At 39.6% G+C, this 21844-nt stretch overlaps 1 protein-coding gene across 1 annotated transcript; it reads right to left on the bottom strand.

The window, feature by feature from the left end:
• Nucleotides 1-310: 310 nt before the first annotated feature.
• On the bottom strand, nt 311-4878 carry LOC131468903 (keratin, type II cytoskeletal 8-like). The gene is made up of 9 exons (XM_058643593.1): nt 4257-4878; nt 2676-2884; nt 2507-2567; nt 2303-2398; nt 1988-2152; nt 1770-1895; nt 1426-1646; nt 1274-1332; nt 311-1138 (listed from the first exon to the last, which is right to left on the bottom strand). The coding sequence occupies exons 1-9, from the start codon at nt 4791-4793 to the stop codon at nt 891-893; spliced, it is 1722 nt and encodes a 573-aa protein (XP_058499576.1). The 5' UTR covers nt 4794-4878; the 3' UTR covers nt 311-890.
• Nucleotides 4879-21844: the final 16966 nt, after the last annotated feature.

Genomic DNA, 21844 nt, shown 5'->3' with positions numbered 1-21844 from the left:
GAGTGTGGATGGGCATGACATGCTCATTATTTTCCCCGCCCTTCTAATGAGAGTGTTCAGTTGTGATCTAAGCTTCACAGACACATTCCAAACCATAATATTATCCTGTACCAAATGATGGGTTTTATGACTGGACTCTGAGCTTCCTTAATTAAATTAAAGCCCTGATTCTGTGCTGTGTCAGTAGCCAGTAGTTACAGTAACTTTTCCCATTCACACAGATTCAGTCACACATTCACACAGTGCTTTGTGTGCAAAAAAAAAGTAATGCGACCCCAAATGTCAATAAGAACAAACAGATCTGCTGAAATGCCAAATATGAACACAGATTTATTCCAAATATTTTGATGGTACAATTTCACAATAAATCTGGTTACCACAGTCAGCCTAAACTTTACTTTTATTCAGAGCGAAAGTGAAATTAAAGGCGTAAACACCGTTTCTATGAGAGCATCCCAAAACTCAAATATTAAAGTGTTATATGTGGTTACTTTTGTTGAAAGAATATGACAGATGTGTGACAACAGAGGAGTCTCAAGAGAATAGTATATGGTGGCATGCACTGAAAGCTTTGTGAGTCCAAGACAGAGCACATCATCCACATATGTTACTGTGCACATCTCTGTACTGCAGTTGTCGTTTTGTGTGGAATGACTCTTGCCTAATGAAAAACAAAGGTTTTGTCATGACACTACAAACATCCTCCTTGTCTACACAAGAGCACATCCAGCAAACCAAAAGTCAACCTGGCTGACTGATGAAAGAAGAGAACTGACTCACAACTAAGGCTGCTCAGTGTCTGCAGGTAAAGCGGTGCAGAGCTTTGTGGAAATGGTTTAAAGCATACATGAGGAAGCGAACGAAATGAGGAGAGAAGACAGTGGCTGGTTTTAATGGCGTTGAATGGAGGTCCTTGAGCTGATCACGCTGCTGCTGCTACCACCGCCATAGCCGCCGCCGCTGCTACTGCCGCCATAGCCGCCGCTGCCACCGCCGAAATAGCCGCCGCCATAGCTGCCGCCGCCGCCGCCGCCACCACCAAATCCGCTGCCGCTGCCAAAGCTGCCTCCTCCCATGCTGCCTCCAAAGCCGCCGCCGCCGCCTCCAAAGCCGCCGCCGCCTCCTCCACTGCTAGCACCTGGTGATGAGGGAATTTTCATTACACATATCATCCAAACTTTATTCATTGCTTACTGATTCACATCTCCATGAAGACTAGAGAACTGACTTGATTTAGATGTGACCTAATTCTTAGAGACATGTGGATACATACCATAACTGGTGGTTGAGGACTGTATGTGGATGATTGCCTCTCCGCCACCACTGCCAATTCTGCAGAGAGGTACATACAATAAATGACCAATCTGAGCTATTAATGTTGCTGCTTTACAAGGTGTCCTGAGTCCACAGTATCTGAGCCTTTACCTGGATTCTTCTCCTTCCAGAAGTTTCCTGTAGGTGGCAATCTCGATGTCCAGAGCCAACTTGACATTCATGAGCTCCTGGTATTCACGGACCTGGCGGGCCATGTCTTGTTTGGCTCTCTGCAGGGCTTCTTCCAGGTCTCTCATGCGGGCCTTGGCATCCTTCACAGCCAGCTCTCCACGCTCCTCAGCCTCAGCAATCTGAGCCTCCAGGTTTGTACGCTGAGAGATTGGACATTGGTGAGATGTGATATGACTTTAACTGATTTTCAACATGCATTTTTGAAACCAGGGTTGTTTTAAACGTGTTTGGGATGCTAAGAAGTCTGCAAGTGGAGTGAATACCTGTGCTTTGACTGCCTCAATTTCATTCTGGAGGCGGCTAATCATACGGTTGAGTTCAGCAATATCGCTCTTTGTCTGGCGAAGGCTATCTCCAGACTGATTTGCTGTGGACTGCATCTCTGTGACCTGAAGTAAGAAGATAAAAGGTAACTTACTACAGTTTACAAATATGTGGTTTCATACTGAACATACTGAGATTCATTTCGCCCTCTACACACCCTTTGTTTATACCACCCCTCTGTGTCTGCACGGTTGCGATTGGCAATGTCTTCATATTGACTCCTGACTTCTGCCACAATCGAATCCATGTCCAGGTTGCGGCTGTTATCCATCTCCACAATGACAGATGTGTCCTTGATCTGGCCTTGAAGCTCACGCAGCTCCTGAACAAAGGATGTTTTTTTTAGTTTTTTACAAAAATAATTAAAGATAGAGGTAAAAAAAAACATCTGTTTCTATGGGTTATCTATGTCCACTAAAGGGAAAAAAAAAACCTAAATAAACAGTGCTGAGCCATGATTCATTTTACTTACAGCCTCATAGACACTTCTGAGGAAGTTAATCTCATCTTGAAGGGAATCGACTTTGGCTTCCAGCTCGACTTTGTTCATGTAGGCACCATCTACATCCTATGTTATTGGGGAAGAGGAAAGTGGTGTGCATTGGTGATGGGTCAGCAGTAGTATGTATTTAAGCTGTTTTCCTCAATGTGCTGTTGTGCTGTAGACTCCTCTCACCTTCTTGAGGAGGACAAATTCATTCTCCACACTAGCACGCTTGTTGATTTCATCTTCATATCTGACAAAAAAAGGGATGAAATAAATCAGCTGATGTAAACGTTCAATTAACTTCAGTCAGTCTGCTCAAAGATGAGACATTCCTGGTTTCTCTCGGTTATGAACTCACTTGTTCTTGAAGTCTTCGACCAGTCCTTGCATGTTTCTCAGCTCTCCCTCTAACTTCACCTTCTCATTGCCAAGTCCATCCAGCTGTCTGCGCAGGTTGGCGATGTAGGCCTCAAACATGGCGTCAATGTTTGAGCGGCTGGTGGTCTGGTCCTGCAGCAGACTCCATTTGGTCTCCAGCATTTTGTTCTGCTGCTCCAGGAAACGAACCTGGCAGGTAGAATTATTTAGATCAAAGTTTAGTTCCACTGAGAGTTGGGGAAAATATTGCATTTGAATACCGCTGCAAAACCATATTAACCAAACTACAATAAAGTTAAATGATTACTCATATGAGCAATATGAGCATAAGAGAAAGTGGCCTGTAAATTCAGCAGTTTCAGTTGTTCCTTTATTCTTCTTCCCTAATCACATTCTTGTCTTCTTGTTCATCTCATAAGATGCTGCCTCAGAGTGGATTAAATTCAATGTCTCCGTTTTTTTCTCTGTGGGACAACAAAGTTCTTTGTCTTCTTTTGTTTAACTTGACTCACATGAGACATAGAGCCACACCTGTGTGACTCAAACACAAAAAGTTGTGCCTGTACTGGCAATTGCAATGTTAAAATAGCTCTGTCTGCACAGTGTAGCATAACTGTATTAGTTCTCTTGTTGGAGAAGGTAATGGCCCAACAAGCTAAGACATACCACTGGAAATTGTATTCTGCAAAATATGGCAAGTATGACCACAGTGTATACACTATGAGAAGTGTGACAAAGATGTGAGAATGGATTTTTTCCCTTTGGTCAACTAATCATGTGTTTTGTGACTTTTTGGCCTTTTCCCATAAGGTGGGCGGGGTGGGTGTTAGGTGTTGTTCTTGATGTTGTTATGTTGCTCCCACAATTAAAACAATGATTGAAATCCTGAGAACCATGCTTCCACCATGCCACACCTCAGCCGAACCCCTCCCGTTCAAGCCTTAGCTGCTAGTTGCTCCCTCACCTCCAGGAAGCAACTACAGTATAACTGAGTGAACTTGCCTACCTCTGTCCTCAGCAACTAATGCCACTTGCCTGCAGCTATGAACCGTCACATCAGCAGAGTGTGTACAACATTTCATTTTCAAGAATTTTACTCCAATGAAGTATCCAACCACTTGTGTGAGGACAGATGAGGGTGTGGTGTGCACACACAAATGCAAACGACAAATATTTTTGCAAAGACTGGAAACATTAGTTTTAAATCTGACTGGAAATCTGAGTATAATGCAGCACTGTTGAAAGCTTGCTGCCAAGGAAATAGGTGATAACCTGATTACTTCTACATGTCAAACTGAGCACCACCAGTCAGTCCAGGTTTGAATCGGTAGCTTTGTAATATTCAATATTTCACATATGGCATGATGCAGCTATTCAAATTTGCACACAGCTTATTTTTTCCCTTCCCAGATGAGCTTATTCCAAATGAATGGAGCATGTATAATTTGGTCAATTATAAGTTAGCGTCATCATAGACCTTATTCATTTGAAAATGGTGTGGGACATAAAACTGACAACTCTGATCAACTTTCTAGGTAAGCAATAGAAAAAAGGCACTCACCTTGTCAATGAAGCTCGCAAAGCGGTTGTTCAGAGTCTTGATCTGTTCTTTCTCCTGGGTTCGGACAGTCTGAATGTTGGGGTCGATCTCAAGGTTCAGGGGGGCCAGTAGGCTCTGGTTGACTGTGACTGCTGTGATTGGAACACATCCACCCCCAAAACCTCCACCGCCACCACCACCGAAACCTCCAGCGCCACCACCACCACCCAAACCTCCACCGCCACCAAAACCTCCACCGCTACCAAAACCTCCACCGCCACCGCCACCACCACCATAACCTCCACCCAAACCATAACCTCCAGATCCAAAACCACTGCCGAAGCTACTACCGCCACCGCCGCCCCCGCCGCCCCCGCCGCCGCTGCCACTCATGGAAAAGCTATACATACTTCCCCTAGACACTGGACCCCCTGAAGCACGTGCGGTGCCATATGAGCCACTAGAATAGGACCTTGAGGAAAATGATTGCCCTACTGATTGCCCTCCTTTACGGCTACCAGACAAACGAGTACTTCCAGTACGGAAGGTGGATGCCATGATTTAAGTTTAGGGGGAGCAGAGGAAGAGAGAGGGGGAGATTAGTCAGAGCAGTGGAGCACACTAAGAGGTGAGTCAAGTCCCTCTAGCACCTTCCTCCTGTCTGTGATGGATATTTATCTGCTTCTAACTGCAGGGGAGGTCCCAGTGAGCTCCACCCCCTCAACCCTCCACCAGTTACCTGAATCCTGAAAAGAGCACTTGCAGGTAGATTGGGATGGAGCAGCCCAGCCTGTCAGACAGGTAAAGGTGCCACCCCTGTAAGGTGATCAGGGCTTGACCCACCCAAGTACTCACTGAAGAAGGCATCAGAGCCTGGGGTGAAGGAGGAAGAGAGACATGATGAGAACATTTTTTTGTATTTTTACATCATTAGCTGAAAGCTTTCCTTGATATATTTTCATGGTTGGAGTATTCAATGTTTAGGGTGGGGACCTATAGTGAATTATCCACAGTTTTGTTTTTGAAAATGACAATATAATAGATACAAAATAAGAATGCCAAAGCTCAAATAATCAACTTTTAGTCTTAGGATTTGGATTGCACAGTATGCGATAGAAAAACACCATCTGGTTTTATATTTACTGCCTATAACCCTTATTCCACTGCAAATGCAGTTTTTAAGAAAATGATAACTTAATTTTCCATAATTTTCTTGCTTTGAATAGCAACTAATAATTCTTACTACCTTATTCTTAAGTCAGCCATGTTATTACGATGCAATACACATTAGCACATTCTATGTAACAAGGAAACTTAAATTGACAGTGATAGTGTACATTCAAGAAATTATTATGCCAATTCTATACCATTGTTTTGTAATCTAATTTTGTTATGGCTGGGACTGTGTGCACTTACCTCACTAAAGTCAAGGCATTGTAATTGTATAGATTAATATTCATGCTTCAAAGAATAAATCAATTAAGAAACTATGAAAATATTTAGGAGGATCTCATTAAACATATCAGACAACAGACAATGCATGCCCCCCATCTGGTACAGACAGACAAGCCTTTTTTTGTGCGCACCGCTCCTGCGTTGTGCGCTTCTCCGTATCCAACGCAGCCTGGATCATTTCTCTACGTGCGGCTTTAACCCCCAAGTAATGGTCTTTATGGTGAGGATCGAGTACAGTACAGTCACAGTGCACTTTTCATTGTTTTCACTCTGTGGGCCGTCTCAACCTCTTTGTGTAGAAGGCACGTTAGTGTATAACGTCTGCGTTAGTAAATAACATCCGCCACAGATGCATCAGACAAGCCAATCTCTTTAGTTAGCTGGGGCGAGAAGATCTCCAAAAAGACCTACTGGTGTGAAGTGCATTGTCGCAGGGAGTTCATAATCTGCGCTGTTTGCAGCCAAGTTTCGATTTTGTGCAAAGAGGCTTTCCAGCATTAGTTGCTGTTCCAGGTACTCACATCATGTTGGAACCGTTTTGTTGGTGTTCCATACTGATCTTGGACAGACTCTAAGCGGGAATAGACAGGCGCGTCACAACATCCTGTTTCCATCTCTAAAATTATTTACAAATAAATATACACATATACATACACATACATACATATATATATATAGTAAGGCAAGGTAACACACCCAGCTAAATAAAGGAAATGTAAAAAAAAAAAGGAAAAGTATGGGAAGACAAATTCAGTGAGCTTTGCTAACGTATGCTAAGAGTACACCACACAAATCCTTTGATTAATGTGTTCAGGCATGCAGCTTGTGGGTGCTTGAGGAAATCTTCTGTAAGAATCACATTTGAACACTTTGCTGTGGTCTCCAAGGTTCATTTTTTGTATGTAGTTGCACTGGAAGAGTTCTTCCTGCACATTTTTGAATACAGTCTTATTTACTTAAAAAATGTGTAACACTGGGGTCATAATTTGATTAATAAGCTTGCAGCTAAATTCACATCAGGAGTTCTGATTTCTTGCTCAGACAGAATTGGAGCTGTTAATACTTGTTGAAAGCCTTCTTAACCACTCAGATAAAGGTGTTGGCTTCCTAGTCTCGTTACTATTGTAACATATAAGCAGTAGGGCACAAATAAGTCACACCCCAAAAGAAAATACCTGCGCTTCACTTTCATTTTCTGCTTTTTCTAGTCTCACAGAGCCCGTTTTCAGTTGAAAGATATACCTCTGTCCATGTTTGTTAAACAAGTGGCTTGATATCAGAGCGTTTACATAAATATTCTGTACAAACAGAAAAAACTGCAAAGTTTAGCTGCCATGGTCCCCAAGAATAAATTCCTGGGTGCAGAGAATGTTGATGAATTTTACAAATGTCATTTTTTACACTTACATTTTCAAGCATTCATGTTGGGCAAGATTTCCATCACTTTAATCATCTAATGGCTTAATGGCTATTCTTTTTTTACCCTGAAACCTTGGAGTGTACCATTACACAGCTCTTTGCAAGACACCTCTGCATGTTACATGAAACATTTGTGTGCACAAAATAAAACACAGGCCACTACATTTGGTATAGTCATGCAATTACCTGTATAAAAATACTAATGCTCACCACAGGTATTCAATAGAAAATGACAATGACACGCACAGAAACTATATGAGAAACACATCAAAAAGAGGCTTGATCTGTCACCTTTTAAGAAAAAGTTATTAAATTCAGAGGCACCCTTTAATCTGGGCCATGACTGTATTTGATCTCACATGTTATGACTGGTGACAACATTTCTAGTCAGAACTTGTGGTGGAATGTACACTAGCTCAGTTTTGCTGTGAGAACCAGCCTTGCAATGAGAGTTTACTCTACTGAAACTTGGCAAGTGGAACCACAAAAAAGAGCAATTAAATACACATGGGTTGATTCGAACAAACAATGAATCTTTTTGATATTCTGGTGCCAAAGTGGATGGCAGGTCACATTGCAATTGAGGGCAAAAATATAAAGGTTTTTTAATTATCTGGCTTTGGCCAAGGCAATTACATCTTAATTAGCCATGCAAGCCATCTAAGCCACACAATTTTGCTATCTTAACAAGTTAGCGTAGCAGCGATGGCTTCTCCTCTCCTTCTCCTGCTCTCTCTCGTGTTGAAACACTCGCTTCACAGGATGAAGCGAGCCAGAGGAAAGCAAGAGAAAATGACTGTTTGCTTATGTTTCATGCCGTTTCCGTGTGCATATTTAGTGACTTTACAGAACCCCGGGAACCTCTGTTGCACCTAGTAAGAAGGCTGGAAAAAGGAGGTTGAAAATGGCAGACAGTGAGGAGGACAGGTGGCAGGACCGAGAGGAGGAGGACATCAAACCTAATCCTCTCCGATTCATGCCAGCCAGGATCCCTGGCCCAACATTTGACACCATCACAGCATGGCCAACTTTTCTTCTCTGGAGTCTGTGGTCAGAAAATTTTTTGAAAATACAAATGCTAACCCTGTAAAACAAAAGCTTGCTGGGATGAAATTCAAGTGGGAAGTGCTCACAGTGAAGGACTTTTTCATATTGTTGCTATTGTCATTTTCACTGGTCATGTGACAGTCCACCACAGGTCAGATCATTGGAGGCAGGAATGGCCGTACAACTTTTCCTTCCCAGGTAAAAGATGTCAGGGACCGCTTTGTGGCCATTTTGTGGTCACTTCTTCTGAGTGACCCAAAAGAAGATCAAGATAATGAAAAGGAAAAACACGACAGACTTTTCAAGATAAAGCCCCTGTATGACAAGCAGATGGTCGCCTGCATCAGCGACCAACCTGCATCAGCATGAAACAATACATCAAAAACAAGCCCACATAATGGGGTTACAAACTTTTCGTGCTGGCTGATTCTTCAAAATGCTACACATGGAACTTTTATGTGTACACAGGCAAAACAGAGTCCCCCACAGGCCACGGTCTGAGTTACTCTGCTGTGATGGACCTTATGGTTTTTCCAATCCTTGTAGCGGCTACACTCTGTAGACCGACAATTTCTACACAAGCCCCACTCTTCACTGATTTGTCCCAAAAGAACATTGGCTGTTGTGGCACTATCAGGAAAACCCAGATTGGTTTCCCATAGACCCAGACCTACGACCTGCCCAAAAAGGCTGAGCTGGGGTGGACAGACAATGAGGAGAAATGTGAAGCAGGCTGGTGCATGGGAATTCAAATCCATACTTGATCCAGACTGAATCACAGACTACAAGCACAAGGGTGGTGTGGTCTGATGAAGAAGACCATGAAGACCAGAAGACAATGAAGTGGTACAAGAGGTTTTTTTTTTTTTTCTACTTCCTGGACATCGTTGTTGACAGTTTCCTGTTACACAAGGAGCTGTTCAAGTTCAGGCAGGACCCCACTCAGACAAAGCCAATGCATGGCAAAATCATAATCAAGGGTACAAACATGCTACATAAATACAGACTGTTTACCATATGAATTGTGTTTTGAGTTGTCTTTGTGTATTTAACTGGTACCATCAGAGCACATATTGCATCAAAAGCTAAATATAGTATCCAAAGTTACTTGCACTCGCAAAATTGCAGTGTAAAAAGCTCCAAACAGATGCGATCAAAACACCTGTAAAGATAATGCACTAAAGGAGTATGAGGAATACAACATAACAAAATGAATGCACACACTATGAAAACATATCTGCAGGCTTGGTTTAAAATTAAAATTTACAACATCATAATATTTGGCAGAACTACTGTACATACATCGAATAATCAAAGTGCAATCTTCTGTGGTAAGATTCTTTAGACCTGTCTATCTCTGGTTTTAGCTAAACTCTAGCTAAGTCTCTCGTATATATACATACATATATATAAAAACATGTTTATTTTGTTGACATGAAGTCTACAAAGCTCCTGGTAGTAAAAATTATATGACATTGTATCCAGTGCAGTTGCACACAGATCTTCTTCCACACACGTATACTACAAAATACACTAACAGGGAGTGTAAGTGGACTGAGTCCATCATGCCAGAGATCTACAAGAGATTATTATGATGGTTGCCACACCTTCAAAGATTCAGTATGAGGTTAGCACGAGTGCAATATTCTCTCTGTGTGACGAACCCCTCTAGGTCAACTGTATTCAATATAGCCGGTACTATCAGTGAGCTAAGGTAGCACTTTGAATATTAATGGTCTGCATTATACCAGTGATTAAATCCAAAAGATTTTGGCCTCCTAGAGAGATTTAAAAAAATTTAAATAAATAAATCACTACAGAGGACTCTTTTTTAAAGTAAATTATAAGGTGTGTTTCTATTAATCATTAATATACTGTATTCATTTCTACTATGAATGTGCCATAAGAAGCATCTTTCAGCACAGTGAGTGTACCAGTGAGTGTACCAGGTGCTACGCCTTTCTTTAATTCCAACTATTCTGCAGCCACACCTAGCTCTACAATAGCCAAAGGGTAAACTATATCAGAGACAAAGCTGTACTTGAAGGAAGCATTCTTTTCTACTTTCATAGACTGGTGTTCATTGATATTCATTTCTATGAAGTATATCCGTGTGCGTGTGTGTGTGTATGAGAGAGAGAGTGAGTGAGTGAAGAACCTAATTTGCTGGTTGGTTGTGAAATTGTAAATGCGTGTAGGTTTAGGTTAGGCATTAACTGGTAATGGTAAAAGTTAGGGGTGATGCTTTGTCTCTGCTGTCCAGATTGGCAATGCATGTGGTAAATAGCTGCACAAACCTGTGAGAGCGTGCATGTTTTTGTGGGTGGGTGTGTTTGCATTTATGCTCATCAAAGCAGAGTGTAAATAAGATCTAGGAGGGACAGACCACACCTTAGCAACAATAGCTGCGGAGCTGCATCCTGAATGTATGAAGGTAGACAAATAAGCACTTCATCCAACAACGGCTTGAACTTTGATGGAACAAATTGACTGCATGCATGTCATTCATCACAGTTTCTATTAGAAATACTGATATCACTGACATCATTTCACACAGACACAATGACAGCAACACAGCAACACATAATCCGTCTGTGATCAAAGCCATGAGCACTTCATGTCTGCAGCAGCACACAACCAAGACAAGATCAGCGTAATCACTACTTTATTTTTTTTTGAGCTTGACTAACAGATGAGATGTGACGTGAATTTATCGTAGTGCGCTATGGTCCATTCTAAAAGTAATACTTTTACAAACATATTACGTATTACTTATTACTTCATAATGTAAAATATTACTGTGATGCACTACCCCCCAACCACTGTCAACCAAATCTGTCAGCATGCACACAATCCACACAAAATGGTCACATATCCATTCATTCACCACATCGCTAATATAACTGATTACATGAGTGGGGTTAAAAATACAATGAATTCTGTATACATTAAGAAAACAATGCCTTTTTATTATGAGGTAATTTCCTTCTTTAGGGCTTCATGGTGTAGCTCACAAAAATGATATCTGTAAACCATGGAAATCTATTCATTACTAGTAGTAGTAGTAGTAGTAGTAGTAGATAACTTTATAGTCCCTGTGGGGTTGTTGGGTTTCAGGTGGTACACTCAAATTTCATGAAGTGACACCTGTGGACACAAAAAGTTCTTAAGTTGCCACCTGGGAACGTGGCCTCATTGCATCATTGTAAGCTACCATGATTTTGTTTATACAGCTTTTCTTGCATGAATGATGTGAATGCCAAAGAAACTGTGTCACTGTGTGTTTGGTATTTGCCGATGGGAAATGCCACAACAGATGGGGCTTTTCAATCTTTAAACTCACTGGGAACAGTTCTATAGCGCTATAACAGTGCTATAGGCAATAGGTATCAAATGCATCTAAGTTTATCTTTCTGGACCTCAGAGCCAAACAGGCTACACTCCATTCTTCAGGCCCTGCAAGCAAGTAGTGTCCAGTGCTGTTGTACTGGACACACTGGGCCATTGTCTGAATAGAATAGAATAGAATAGAAATACTTTATTCATCCCCAAGGGGAAATTGTTTAAAGACTTCTCTTAAATAAATTGAATTTACGCATTTAAATGCATTTTCTACGGTGGCCAACAGGGGCAAATGCGGACTTTGCTGGCGTTTTGGGACTTACTGGTGATTTGGGAATCCGCAGCGTTTGTGGATATGCAGCTCGTTTCTTCTCCTGCATGTGTTTTGGGTCGTTGCAGTGCATTTGCCCCTGTCGGCCACTGTAATTTTCAGATCTTATCACAAAAAAAGATGGTCTAGGACACATGTGGCCACATTCTTTTGCATACATGAATGAATCTTAAACTGTCCAAAGCCTGGCCCTAAAGTATTTATATAGTTCTCTGGGATCATTTGTTCATTTATTTGGGGCCACCGTCACACTTTAAGTTTAAATCCTGTTTCATGTTATGACAGGGACACTCTACATTGACCGTAGGTGTGAGTGTGAGAGAGGCCTCGCCTGTGAGTGTGAGTGAGACCTCGCCTATCGCCCTATGTCCGCTGAGATTGGCACAGTGCCCCTCAGTGACTCTCATGTGGAGGATAAAGCGGTAGAAGATGGATGGATGTTACAGCAGTGTGAGTCACAAAACTCTTCACACAAAAACACATGGACAACAGACACACTGTACAGTCAAACTCTAAGCACCTCTGGTGGATATGTTCTGTATCGTGACTCATACTACGACTGTATGTGCTGCATTAGTTAAGTGAAAGACAAACGCTACACATGAATATTAATAATTTACGAGAATTTTATTTTTATATTCACTTTGACTGTACTGTGCAGGTATGCTATGTACCCCGGAGAGGAATTAAGTCTGAGAGCAGGTGACAACTTGCCTCATTTCAGGTATTATGTAGTGCATGTTTTATCACTGGCAGCTGCTGCATAATCAAACTGCATGTTTAGGGAGCAATCGGCCCTGGGGCCATGATTCACCGATAAAAGTGGAGCAGCATTTGCTGTGAAGGTCCACCACATACAGTGATACCTGGCACATATCAGTTAAGATTGCTATGTTTCAGGACATGTGCATAGCAAGATAGCTGTTACACCCAAGTTAGGTTTCATCCATGTTTTATTGATTTAATTCCAAGCTGTCAGAATGTCACACCCTGAAATCCCTGAAGGCAACTGATGTGTCATGCACTCTCTGCAGTACTTTAAAAGAGCTAGCAAGCAAGTGCTAAATCTCTTCATAGTCTGGATTAGTCTGGATTAATGCGTTTCATTGAGGCAAACAAAGGACAACTAAAACTGAAAGTCGGCATTAGTAGCTTTTCATTAACAGTTGAGTTGAGGCTGATTAAAACCAATCAGGAAGTGGCTGATGGTGACGGTATCATCATTTTGAAAGACTAAAATGTAGCTTTTGTGCACAAAAATGTGCAGAGGTAGTTTCCACACAACATTTTCTTTTGCCTGCATTGTGGGACATGACAATGGTCGACAATGGTAACCCTACTAAGTAATGATGTCTGTCAGTCATCAGCAAAATACATTTTTGCAGCTGTTGTTAAGAAGAAGATGTTAAGAAGAAAATGATTTACCTGAGGTAAAACATTCAAAGTGCAATGCATAAGTCTTTTCTTAAGAAAATGCTGTTTTTCCTTGCTTCCCCAATGGCAGTAATGTTATCAGTGAGCGTGAGCGTCTGTGCTCCAGGCTGGTTCTCGGCACAGGGTGCACACACAGTGCAGACAGCCGACTATGCTGCTGAGATCAGTCACACAATCAAGGTGCGTTATAATTCCATACACACTTATTATAATTCATTACAATAGGTGATAATAACAGGTCAAAGCTCATCATTTAACATGATTATGGGGCCTCTTTAGGAAGACTCATAGATTTTTTTATCCAGACACAGTTGACACAGTTACAGTTGAACAATGCTGAACAATGATAGGCACCACCAAAAATAATTTATCTTTTAGATCCTGTGGAAAGCACTCAAATTCACCCCACTCAAACATACACAGTTTAAATCCCTCATTTCTATTAAACTGTGATCTCAGCCCTTTTGCCTTGGCACATTGTGTAGCACTTGAGTGATTTATATGCCTCCTCCATTTTGCTCTCGATTAAGGCTTGGTTACCCCAGGCAAATAATGAGCCAGTTTTGTCAGCAAAGAACGCCAAATGCCCCAGGGTAAAACCACACCCCCAATTTTATCTGAAATGTACAGTGGATTTTTACATTCACTCCCTCACACAGGTAGAGAAGAATTAGCCACAAAAGCCTGGAGCCAGTTGACCAGTTATGCACGGCTGATAGTGAATATTAGGTTTATATAAAATGACACACAAGTTTATATAAAATTGTGTGTTATAAATAAATAATTGGAGAACTTTTCTTCAATGCAGTATATTTATTTTACACACTTTAATGCCATTCGGACACTAAATAAAAGTCAGTATGACTAGTACAAATGACTTGCACCAAACCATTGTGTAGCCTATATTGTCCCAAAAATTACTCCAGAACACACAGAGACAGTTCTCACTCAGGCACTTACAGACTAAAAGCATCCCATTGCATCACGTTCTGTTTAATGCAGTGTACTCATGCAACAATTTAAAATGAAAAACAATTGAAAAAGCAGAAATAGTGATGCAGAGAGACTTCTCCTCATTTTGAGTTAAATCCTGTATAGTCTTTGTCACCTTGGTGCACGTTAGGAGTTTCTGCATCTCACACCTCTGCACACACCTCAAAACAAGCACCAACATTGCACACTCAGACTACTTTCTGTCATAAAGTATGTTTCCTATTTGCTAAAGAAAAAGGACAGTTGACACACAATATTATGACTGGCTGAAGACAGGTTTATACAATCGATAACTAGCAACTGACCAGCAAATTTCAGTTTCTTGTGGCATTTGTACCACTCCCTACAACATTAATGCAAGCTCTAACAAGACCTAAATCAAACTGTAATCCTCTCTAAGATTCTCCTTTTTTTTCATTGGGAGTCAAATTTTAAAAGTTATGCTGCTGCCTTGCCTGAGCCTGTTTTCTGCTGGCATAGGTGAAAACAAGCCTTGCCTACAGGCACCAGTGTGAAAAGAGCACACACTGTAATACCTGATGGATGAGCCTGATTGAAAAAAAAGTACTGAGAAGGATATCACTCTGACGATATAAATTGAGTTCACTAAAAAGAATTCCACTGTCACTGTTTTTTTTAATGCCCATTTAGTACGATTGAAGCATGTCCTGGCAGAGAGGGGGAAAAGAGGAAGAAAGGAATGTTATAAAATAATACACCACATGAAGAATTCCAGCTTCCAGAATTCCGGCATCCAAAATGTGACAAAAGTCATTGTTTAGTATGTCGTCCAAAATCACCCAAAAAGTCATATTTCAGTATGTCGTCCAAAATGTGACAAAAAGTCATAGTTTAGTATGTCGTCAAAATTTTGACAAAAAAATCATAGGCTTGTATGTTGTCCAAAATTTGACAAAAAAGTCATACTATATAGCATATCGTCCAAATTTTGACAAAAAAGTCATACTATAGTATGCCGTCCAAATTTTGACAAAAAAGTCATACTAAAGTATGTCATCCAAAATTTGGCAAAAAAGTCATAGCTTAGTATGTCGTCCAAATTCTGACAAAATAGTTATAGTATGTCGTCCAAAATTTGACAAAAAAGTCATACTATAGTCATTACTTCACTTATTTCATGTGATCATCTGTCCCTGTTGGGAGAATTGCCACAGCTGAAGATGGTCCAGTGGACAAGGATGTTGCATCACGGATCAAGACATCGTGGGTTCAAATCCTGCTGGAGGTATGTGAATGTGAGTGTCTGTCTATGTGTTTCAAAAACTAAAAACCTTCAAAACCAAACAAAACAGCTTCCGAAATACCAAACCAAACTCTGCGTCACGTGTTTTTGCGTCATTTCTATTTCAACGAAGATTTCAACTTCATCAACGACGGAGGAACCAGCTAGACTTGAAAAGCCTCAAAGGTGCGCGCTGACATTTTTTGTAGGCTTTGCAAAACATGAAGAAGAAAATGAAAAATAGGAATAGTTCAGGTTTTTGACGTGTGGTTGTATACTATAGCATGTTGTCCAAATTTTGACAAAAAAGTCATACTATAGTATGTCGTCCAAAATTTTACGAAAAAGTCATACTATAGTATGTCGTCCAAATTTTGACGAAAAAGTCATACTATAGGATGTCGTCCAAAATTTGACAAAAAAGTCATACTATAGCATGTCGTCCAAATTTTGACAAAAAAGTCAAATTGTCGTCCAAATTTTGACAAAAAAGTCAAATTGTCGTCCAAATTTTGACAAAAAAGTCATAGGTTAGTATGTTGTCCAAAATTTGACAAAAAAGTCATAGGTTAGTATGTCGTCCAAATATTGACAAAAAAGTCATACTATAGTATTTCGTCAAAATTTTGACAAAAAAAGTCATACTATAGTATGTCGTCCAAATCTGACAAAAAAGTCATACTTTAGTATGTTGTCCAAAATTTGACAAAAAAGTCATACTATAGCATGTCGTCAAAATTTTGACAAAAAGTCATACTATAGTATGTTGTCCAAAGTTTGACAAAAAAGTCATAGGTTAGTATGTTGTAAAAAAAATTGACAAAAAAGTCATAGGTTAGTATGTCGTCCAAATTTTGACCAAAAAGTCATGGGTTAGTATGTCTTCCAAAATTTGACAAAAAAAGTCATACTATAGTCATTAGTTCACTTATTTCATGTGATCATCAGTCCCTCTCGGGAAAATTGCCAGCGGTCCAGTGGACAAGGACGTTGCATCACGGATCAAGACATTGTGGGTTCAAATCCTGCTGGAGGTATGTGAATGTGTGTGTCTGTCCATGTGTTTCAAAAACTAAAAACCTTCAAAACCAAACAAAACAGCTTCCGAAATACCAAACCAAACTCTGCGTCACGTGTTTTTGCGTCATTTCTATTTCAACGAAGATTTCAACTTCATCAACGACGGAGGAACCAGCTAGACTTGAAAAGCCTCAAAGGTGCGCGCTGACATTTTTTGTAGGCTTTGCAAAACATGAAGAAGAAAATGAAAAATAGGAATAGTTCAGGTTTTTGACGTGTGGTTGTATACTATAGCATGTTGTCCAAATTTTGACAAAAAAGTCATACTATAGTATGTCGTCCAAAATTTTACGAAAAAGTCATACTATAGTATGTCGTCCAAATTTTGACGAAAAAGTCATACTATAGGATGTCGTCCAAAATTTGACAAAAAAGTCATACTATAGCATGTCGTCCAAATTTTGACAAAAAAGTCAAATTGTCGTCCAAATTTTGACAAAAAAGTCAAATTGTCGTCCAAATTTTGACAAAAAAGTCATAGGTTAGTATGTTGTCCAAAATTTGACAAAAAAGTCATAGGTTAGTATGTCGTCCAAATATTGACAAAAAAGTCATACTATAGTATTTCGTCAAAATTTTGACAAAAAAAGTCATACTATAGTATGTCGTCCAAATCTGACAAAAAAGTCATACTTTAGTATGTTGTCCAAAATTTGACAAAAAAGTCATACTATAGCATGTCGTCAAAATTTTGACAAAAAGTCATACTATAGTATGTTGTCCAAAGTTTGACAAAAAAGTCATAGGTTAGTATGTTGTAAAAAAAATTGACAAAAAAGTCATAGGTTAGTATGTCGTCCAAATTTTGACCAAAAAGTCATGGGTTAGTATGTCTTCCAAAATTTGACAAAAAAAGTCATACTATAGTCATTAGTTCACTTATTTCATGTGATCATCAGTCCCTCTCGGGAAAATTGCCAGCGGTCCAGTGGACAAGGACGTTGCATCACGGATCAAGACATTGTGGGTTCAAATCCTGCTGGAGGTATGTGAATGTGTGTGTCTGTCCATGTGTTTCAAAAACTAAAATTTTTCAAAACCAAACAAAAAAACTTCCGAAAAACCAAACCAAACTCCGCGTCATTTCTATTTCAACAAAGATTTCAACTTCATCATCGACGGAGGAACCTGCTAGACTTGAAAAGGCTTGCAAAAGCCTCAAAGGTGCTAGCTGACATTTTTTGTTGGCTTTGCAAAACATGGAGAAGAAAATGAAAAATAGGAATAGTTCAGGTTTTTGACGTGTGGTTGTATACTATAGCATGTTGTCCAAATTTTGACAAAAAAGTCATACTATAGTATTTCGTCAAAATTTGACAAAAAAGTCATACTATAGTATGTTGTCCAAAATTTGACAAAAAAGTCATACTATAGTATTTTCATCAAAATTTGACAAAAAAGTCATACTATAGTATGTCGTCCAAAATTTGACAAAAAAGTCATAGGTTAGTATGTCGTCAAAATTTTGACAAAAAAGTCAAATTGTCGTCAAAATTTTGACAATAAAGTCATACCATAGCATGTCGTCCAAATTTTGACAAAAAAATCATACTTTAGTATGTCGTCCAAATTTTGACAAAAAAGTCATAGGTTAGTGTGTCGTCAAAATTTTGAAAAAAAAGTCATGTTAGTGTGTCGTCAAAATTTTACAAAAAAGTCATAGGTTAGTATGTCGTCAAAATTTTGACAAAAAAGTCAAGATTTCAACTTCATCAACGACGGAGGAACCAGCTAGACTTGAAAAGCCTCAAAGGTGCTAGCTGACATTTTTTGTTGGCTTTGCAAAACATGGAGAAGAAAATGAAAAATAGGAATAGTTCAGGTTTTTGACGTGTGGTTGTATACTATAGCATGTTGTCCAAATTTTGACAAAAAAGTCATACTAAAGTATTTCGTCAAAATTTGACAAAAAAGTCATACTATAGTATGTTGTCCAAAATTTGACAAAAAAGTCATACTATAGTATTTTCATCAAAATTTGACAAAAAAGTCATACTATAGTATGTCGTCCAAAATTTGACAAAAAAGTCATAGGTTAGTATGTCGTCAAAATTTTGACAAAAAAGTCATGTTAGTGTGTCATCAAAATTTGACAAAAAAGTCATACTATAGTATTTCGTCAAAATTTGACAAAAAAGTCATACTATAGTATGTTGTCCAAAATTTGACAAAAAAGTCATACCATAGCATGTTGTCCAAATTTTGACAAAAAAATCATACTTTAGTATGTCGTCCAAATTTTGACAAAAAAGTCATAGGTTAGTGTGTCGTCAAAATTTTTACAAAAAAGTCATGTTAGTGTGTCGTCAAAATTTTACAAAAAAGTCATAGGTTAGTATGTCGTCCAAATTTTGACAAAAAAGTCATACTTTAGTATGTCGTCCAAATTTTGACAAAAAAGTCATACTTTAGTATGTCGTCCAAATTTTGACAAAAAAGTCAGTAAGTGGGGTATGTTTCATCATTAAAACCTTTAGCGAGCTACTTGGAAAGGGACTGGGAGCTACTGGGAGCTTGCGAGCTACTCGTTGGAGACCCCTGCGCTAGACACTTGTGGCGCATTTCCACCGGCTCTACTCGCCTCGCCACGGCACGACATGGCACGATAAGGTTGTATCTCCACTACAAGTACTGAGTGAAAATGCGGTGACTTGTTTTATGCGGTAACTTCGTGTTATGCCATTAGCTCAGTCAGTACGACTTTAAAAAAATGAAATACCACTTTAATTTCTTTAATTTATCCCTTTACATGAATAATAATAATAAACTGAATTGTTAAAAAAAAAGTAGAAGAAGAAGAAAAGAAGATCCTAGAAACAGAGCACTGCCTTCTTGTGTAAAGGCATACAATACCCTCTCAGTTTGCTACATGCTAAAATGTTGGATATTATTGTGGCACCCTTCTTCTTCCTTTATTAAAGGGCAGTATTATATGCATATTAGGCAATTAAATTTGTACGGAATGGAACTGTTTGTGTGAGACAGGGAGTTTCCATTTGTACACGGTTTCACAGAATAATAACTTACCTTATGAGAATCTGCTAGCAAGCTATGCTGCTGAACCAGTGCTGTGAACGCCAAGTAAGCAAACACATGCTGGCAAACACTAACTTTCTCCCTCTTTTTGGCATCCACACCAATTTGTCCTCTGCATTTAACCCATGCTTATTACACACTCTTTAGTGTATTTATGGCCAAAACAAACTGAAAAAGTTGTTTTTCCTGAACATTTACAAAATATTGACGTCCACAACTCACATTTTGCAATAAACATAACAAAAATAGTATCTAATTCAGCTCTATGTGCATTTTTTTTTATCTCTGTATGCATTTCTTTCTCGTATATCTCACACACTATTGAATTCAAAATATTAATTCTGTTAAAAAAGAAGAATGCATTCACAAATACACCAACATTTTGTCTTATTCACTTTTCATTTTGAGATTATCTGCCCACATGTCACTGTGTCACTTCACAAGAGTGTCCATATGTACAGCTGTATGTATGATGTTTGCTGGGTATTTCCATTTAGTGAGATGACTGGCACAGCATGGAGTCAACAAGAGAGGTGTCCACTGAAGTGTCATTGAAATGTCCTTTGATTTGACACACACACTCATCAAGCTGACAGCAGCACAGCTATTTGACAACTAATTGGCAAATAATAATTCAGTGTTAGAAGGGGTGGGACATCTCTGAGTTTGATTGGATAAAAATCTAAGTGGGGTATGTTTCATCATTAAAACCTTTAGCGAGCCACTTGGAAAGGGACTGGGAGCTACTGGGAGCTTGCGAGCTACTCGTTGGAGACCCCTGCGCTAGACACTTGTGGCGCATTTACACCGGCTCTACTCGCCTCGCCACGCCACGCCACGCCACGGTTTAAGTAGTGTTTCCACTAGCATAGTACCTGGTACCAGGTACTATTTTTAGTACCTGCTCTGGCGAGGTTCCAAGCGTGCTTAAAAGCAGGTACTATGCGATGATTGGTCAGACTGCCGGCCGCTGAGTCCCGTTACAGGAAGAGACCTCCCACACACAAATCAAGCCAAACAGCGCCGAACTGTAGATCACTTTAAACTACTTAATAATCCTAACAACGTGGGTTAATCTCCAACAACTACCAGGGAAACCTCTATATTTAACAGGAGTCTTTTAAAGTGGAGTGGTACTCCGGAGACGTGTGGACAGAAATCAAGCCGAACAGTGCCGAATTGTAGATAAATTAAAACTACTTAACAATCCCAAAAACGTGGGTTAATCTCCAACAACTACAGAAGTGTGGTGTAAAGTCGCTAGTCACTCGTGTGTGTGTGCGTGTCACGTATTAAACGAAGTTACCGCATAAAACAAGTCACCGCAGTTTCACTCAGCTGGTACTCAAGTACTTGTAGTGGAGATGCAACCTTATCGTGCCGTGGCGAGGCGAGGCGTGAAGAGCCGGTGGAAATGCACCATTAGCTCAGTCAGTAAATGAAATACCACTTTAATTTCTTTAATTTATCCCTTTACATGAATAATAATAATAAACTGAATTGTAAAAAAAAAAGTAGAAGAAGAAGAAAAGAAGATCCTTGAAACAGAGCACTGCCTTCTTGTGTAAAGGCATACAATACCCTCTCAGTTTGCTACATGCTGAAATGTTGGATATTATTGTGGCACCCTTCTTCTTCCTTTATTAAAGGACAGTATTATATGCTTATTAGGCAATTACATTTTTACAGAATGGAACTGTTTGTGTGTGACAGGGCGTTTCCATTTGTACACGGTTTCACAGACTAACGACTTACCTTATGAGAATCTGCTACTAGCAAGCTATGCTGCTGTACCAGTGCTGTGAACGCCAAGTAAGCAAACACATGCTGGCAAACACTAACTTTCTCTTTTTGGCATCCGCACCAATTTGTCCTCTGCATTTAACCCATGCTTATTACACACTCTTTAGTGTATTTACTTCTTGCAATCAGCTCATAATATTTTCTGAGATGCTAGAGTCACCACAACAACAGAATATTTAATTTGACCACTATATTTTTTCAAGACCTTAGAATAAAACACATACAAACAGGCTTTTGTTTTGTGTTCATACCCACCCATGCATGCAAACACACACACACACACAGGCAGGTTTGTGTAGCTATTCTTTAAAGGGCGTTGTCCCTATCTTTAACCAGAACCCGTGTACCATTGTAAAATGTTGCCCCCTAGTGGATAATACAGATACAGTTTAGAGGAGAACATATTTATAATAGCTCTTCATAGAG

Source organism: Solea solea, chromosome 11, assembly GCF_958295425.1.
Source record: "Solea solea chromosome 11, fSolSol10.1, whole genome shotgun sequence".
NCBI lineage: Eukaryota > Metazoa > Chordata > Actinopteri > Pleuronectiformes > Soleidae > Solea > Solea solea.
Note: the sequence above shows the minus strand (reverse complement) of the source record. Positions and strands in the feature narration are given on the sequence as shown.

What these genes read in the sequence shown, in the direction of transcription:
- LOC131468903 (XM_058643593.1), bottom strand. Translation starts at nt 4,793, where the DNA reads ATGGCATCCACCTTCCGTACTGGAAGTACTCGTTTGTCTGGTAGCCGT. An exon ending in AATTTGTCCTCCTCAAGAAG is followed by an intron (nt 2,399 to 2,506) that starts GTGAGAGGAGTC and finishes CCAATAACATAG; the next exon opens with GATGTAGATGGTGCCTACAT. An exon ending in TCAGAAGTGTCTATGAGGCT is followed by an intron (nt 2,153 to 2,302) that starts GTAAGTAAAATG and finishes TCCTTTGTTCAG; the next exon opens with GAGCTGCGTGAGCTTCAAGG.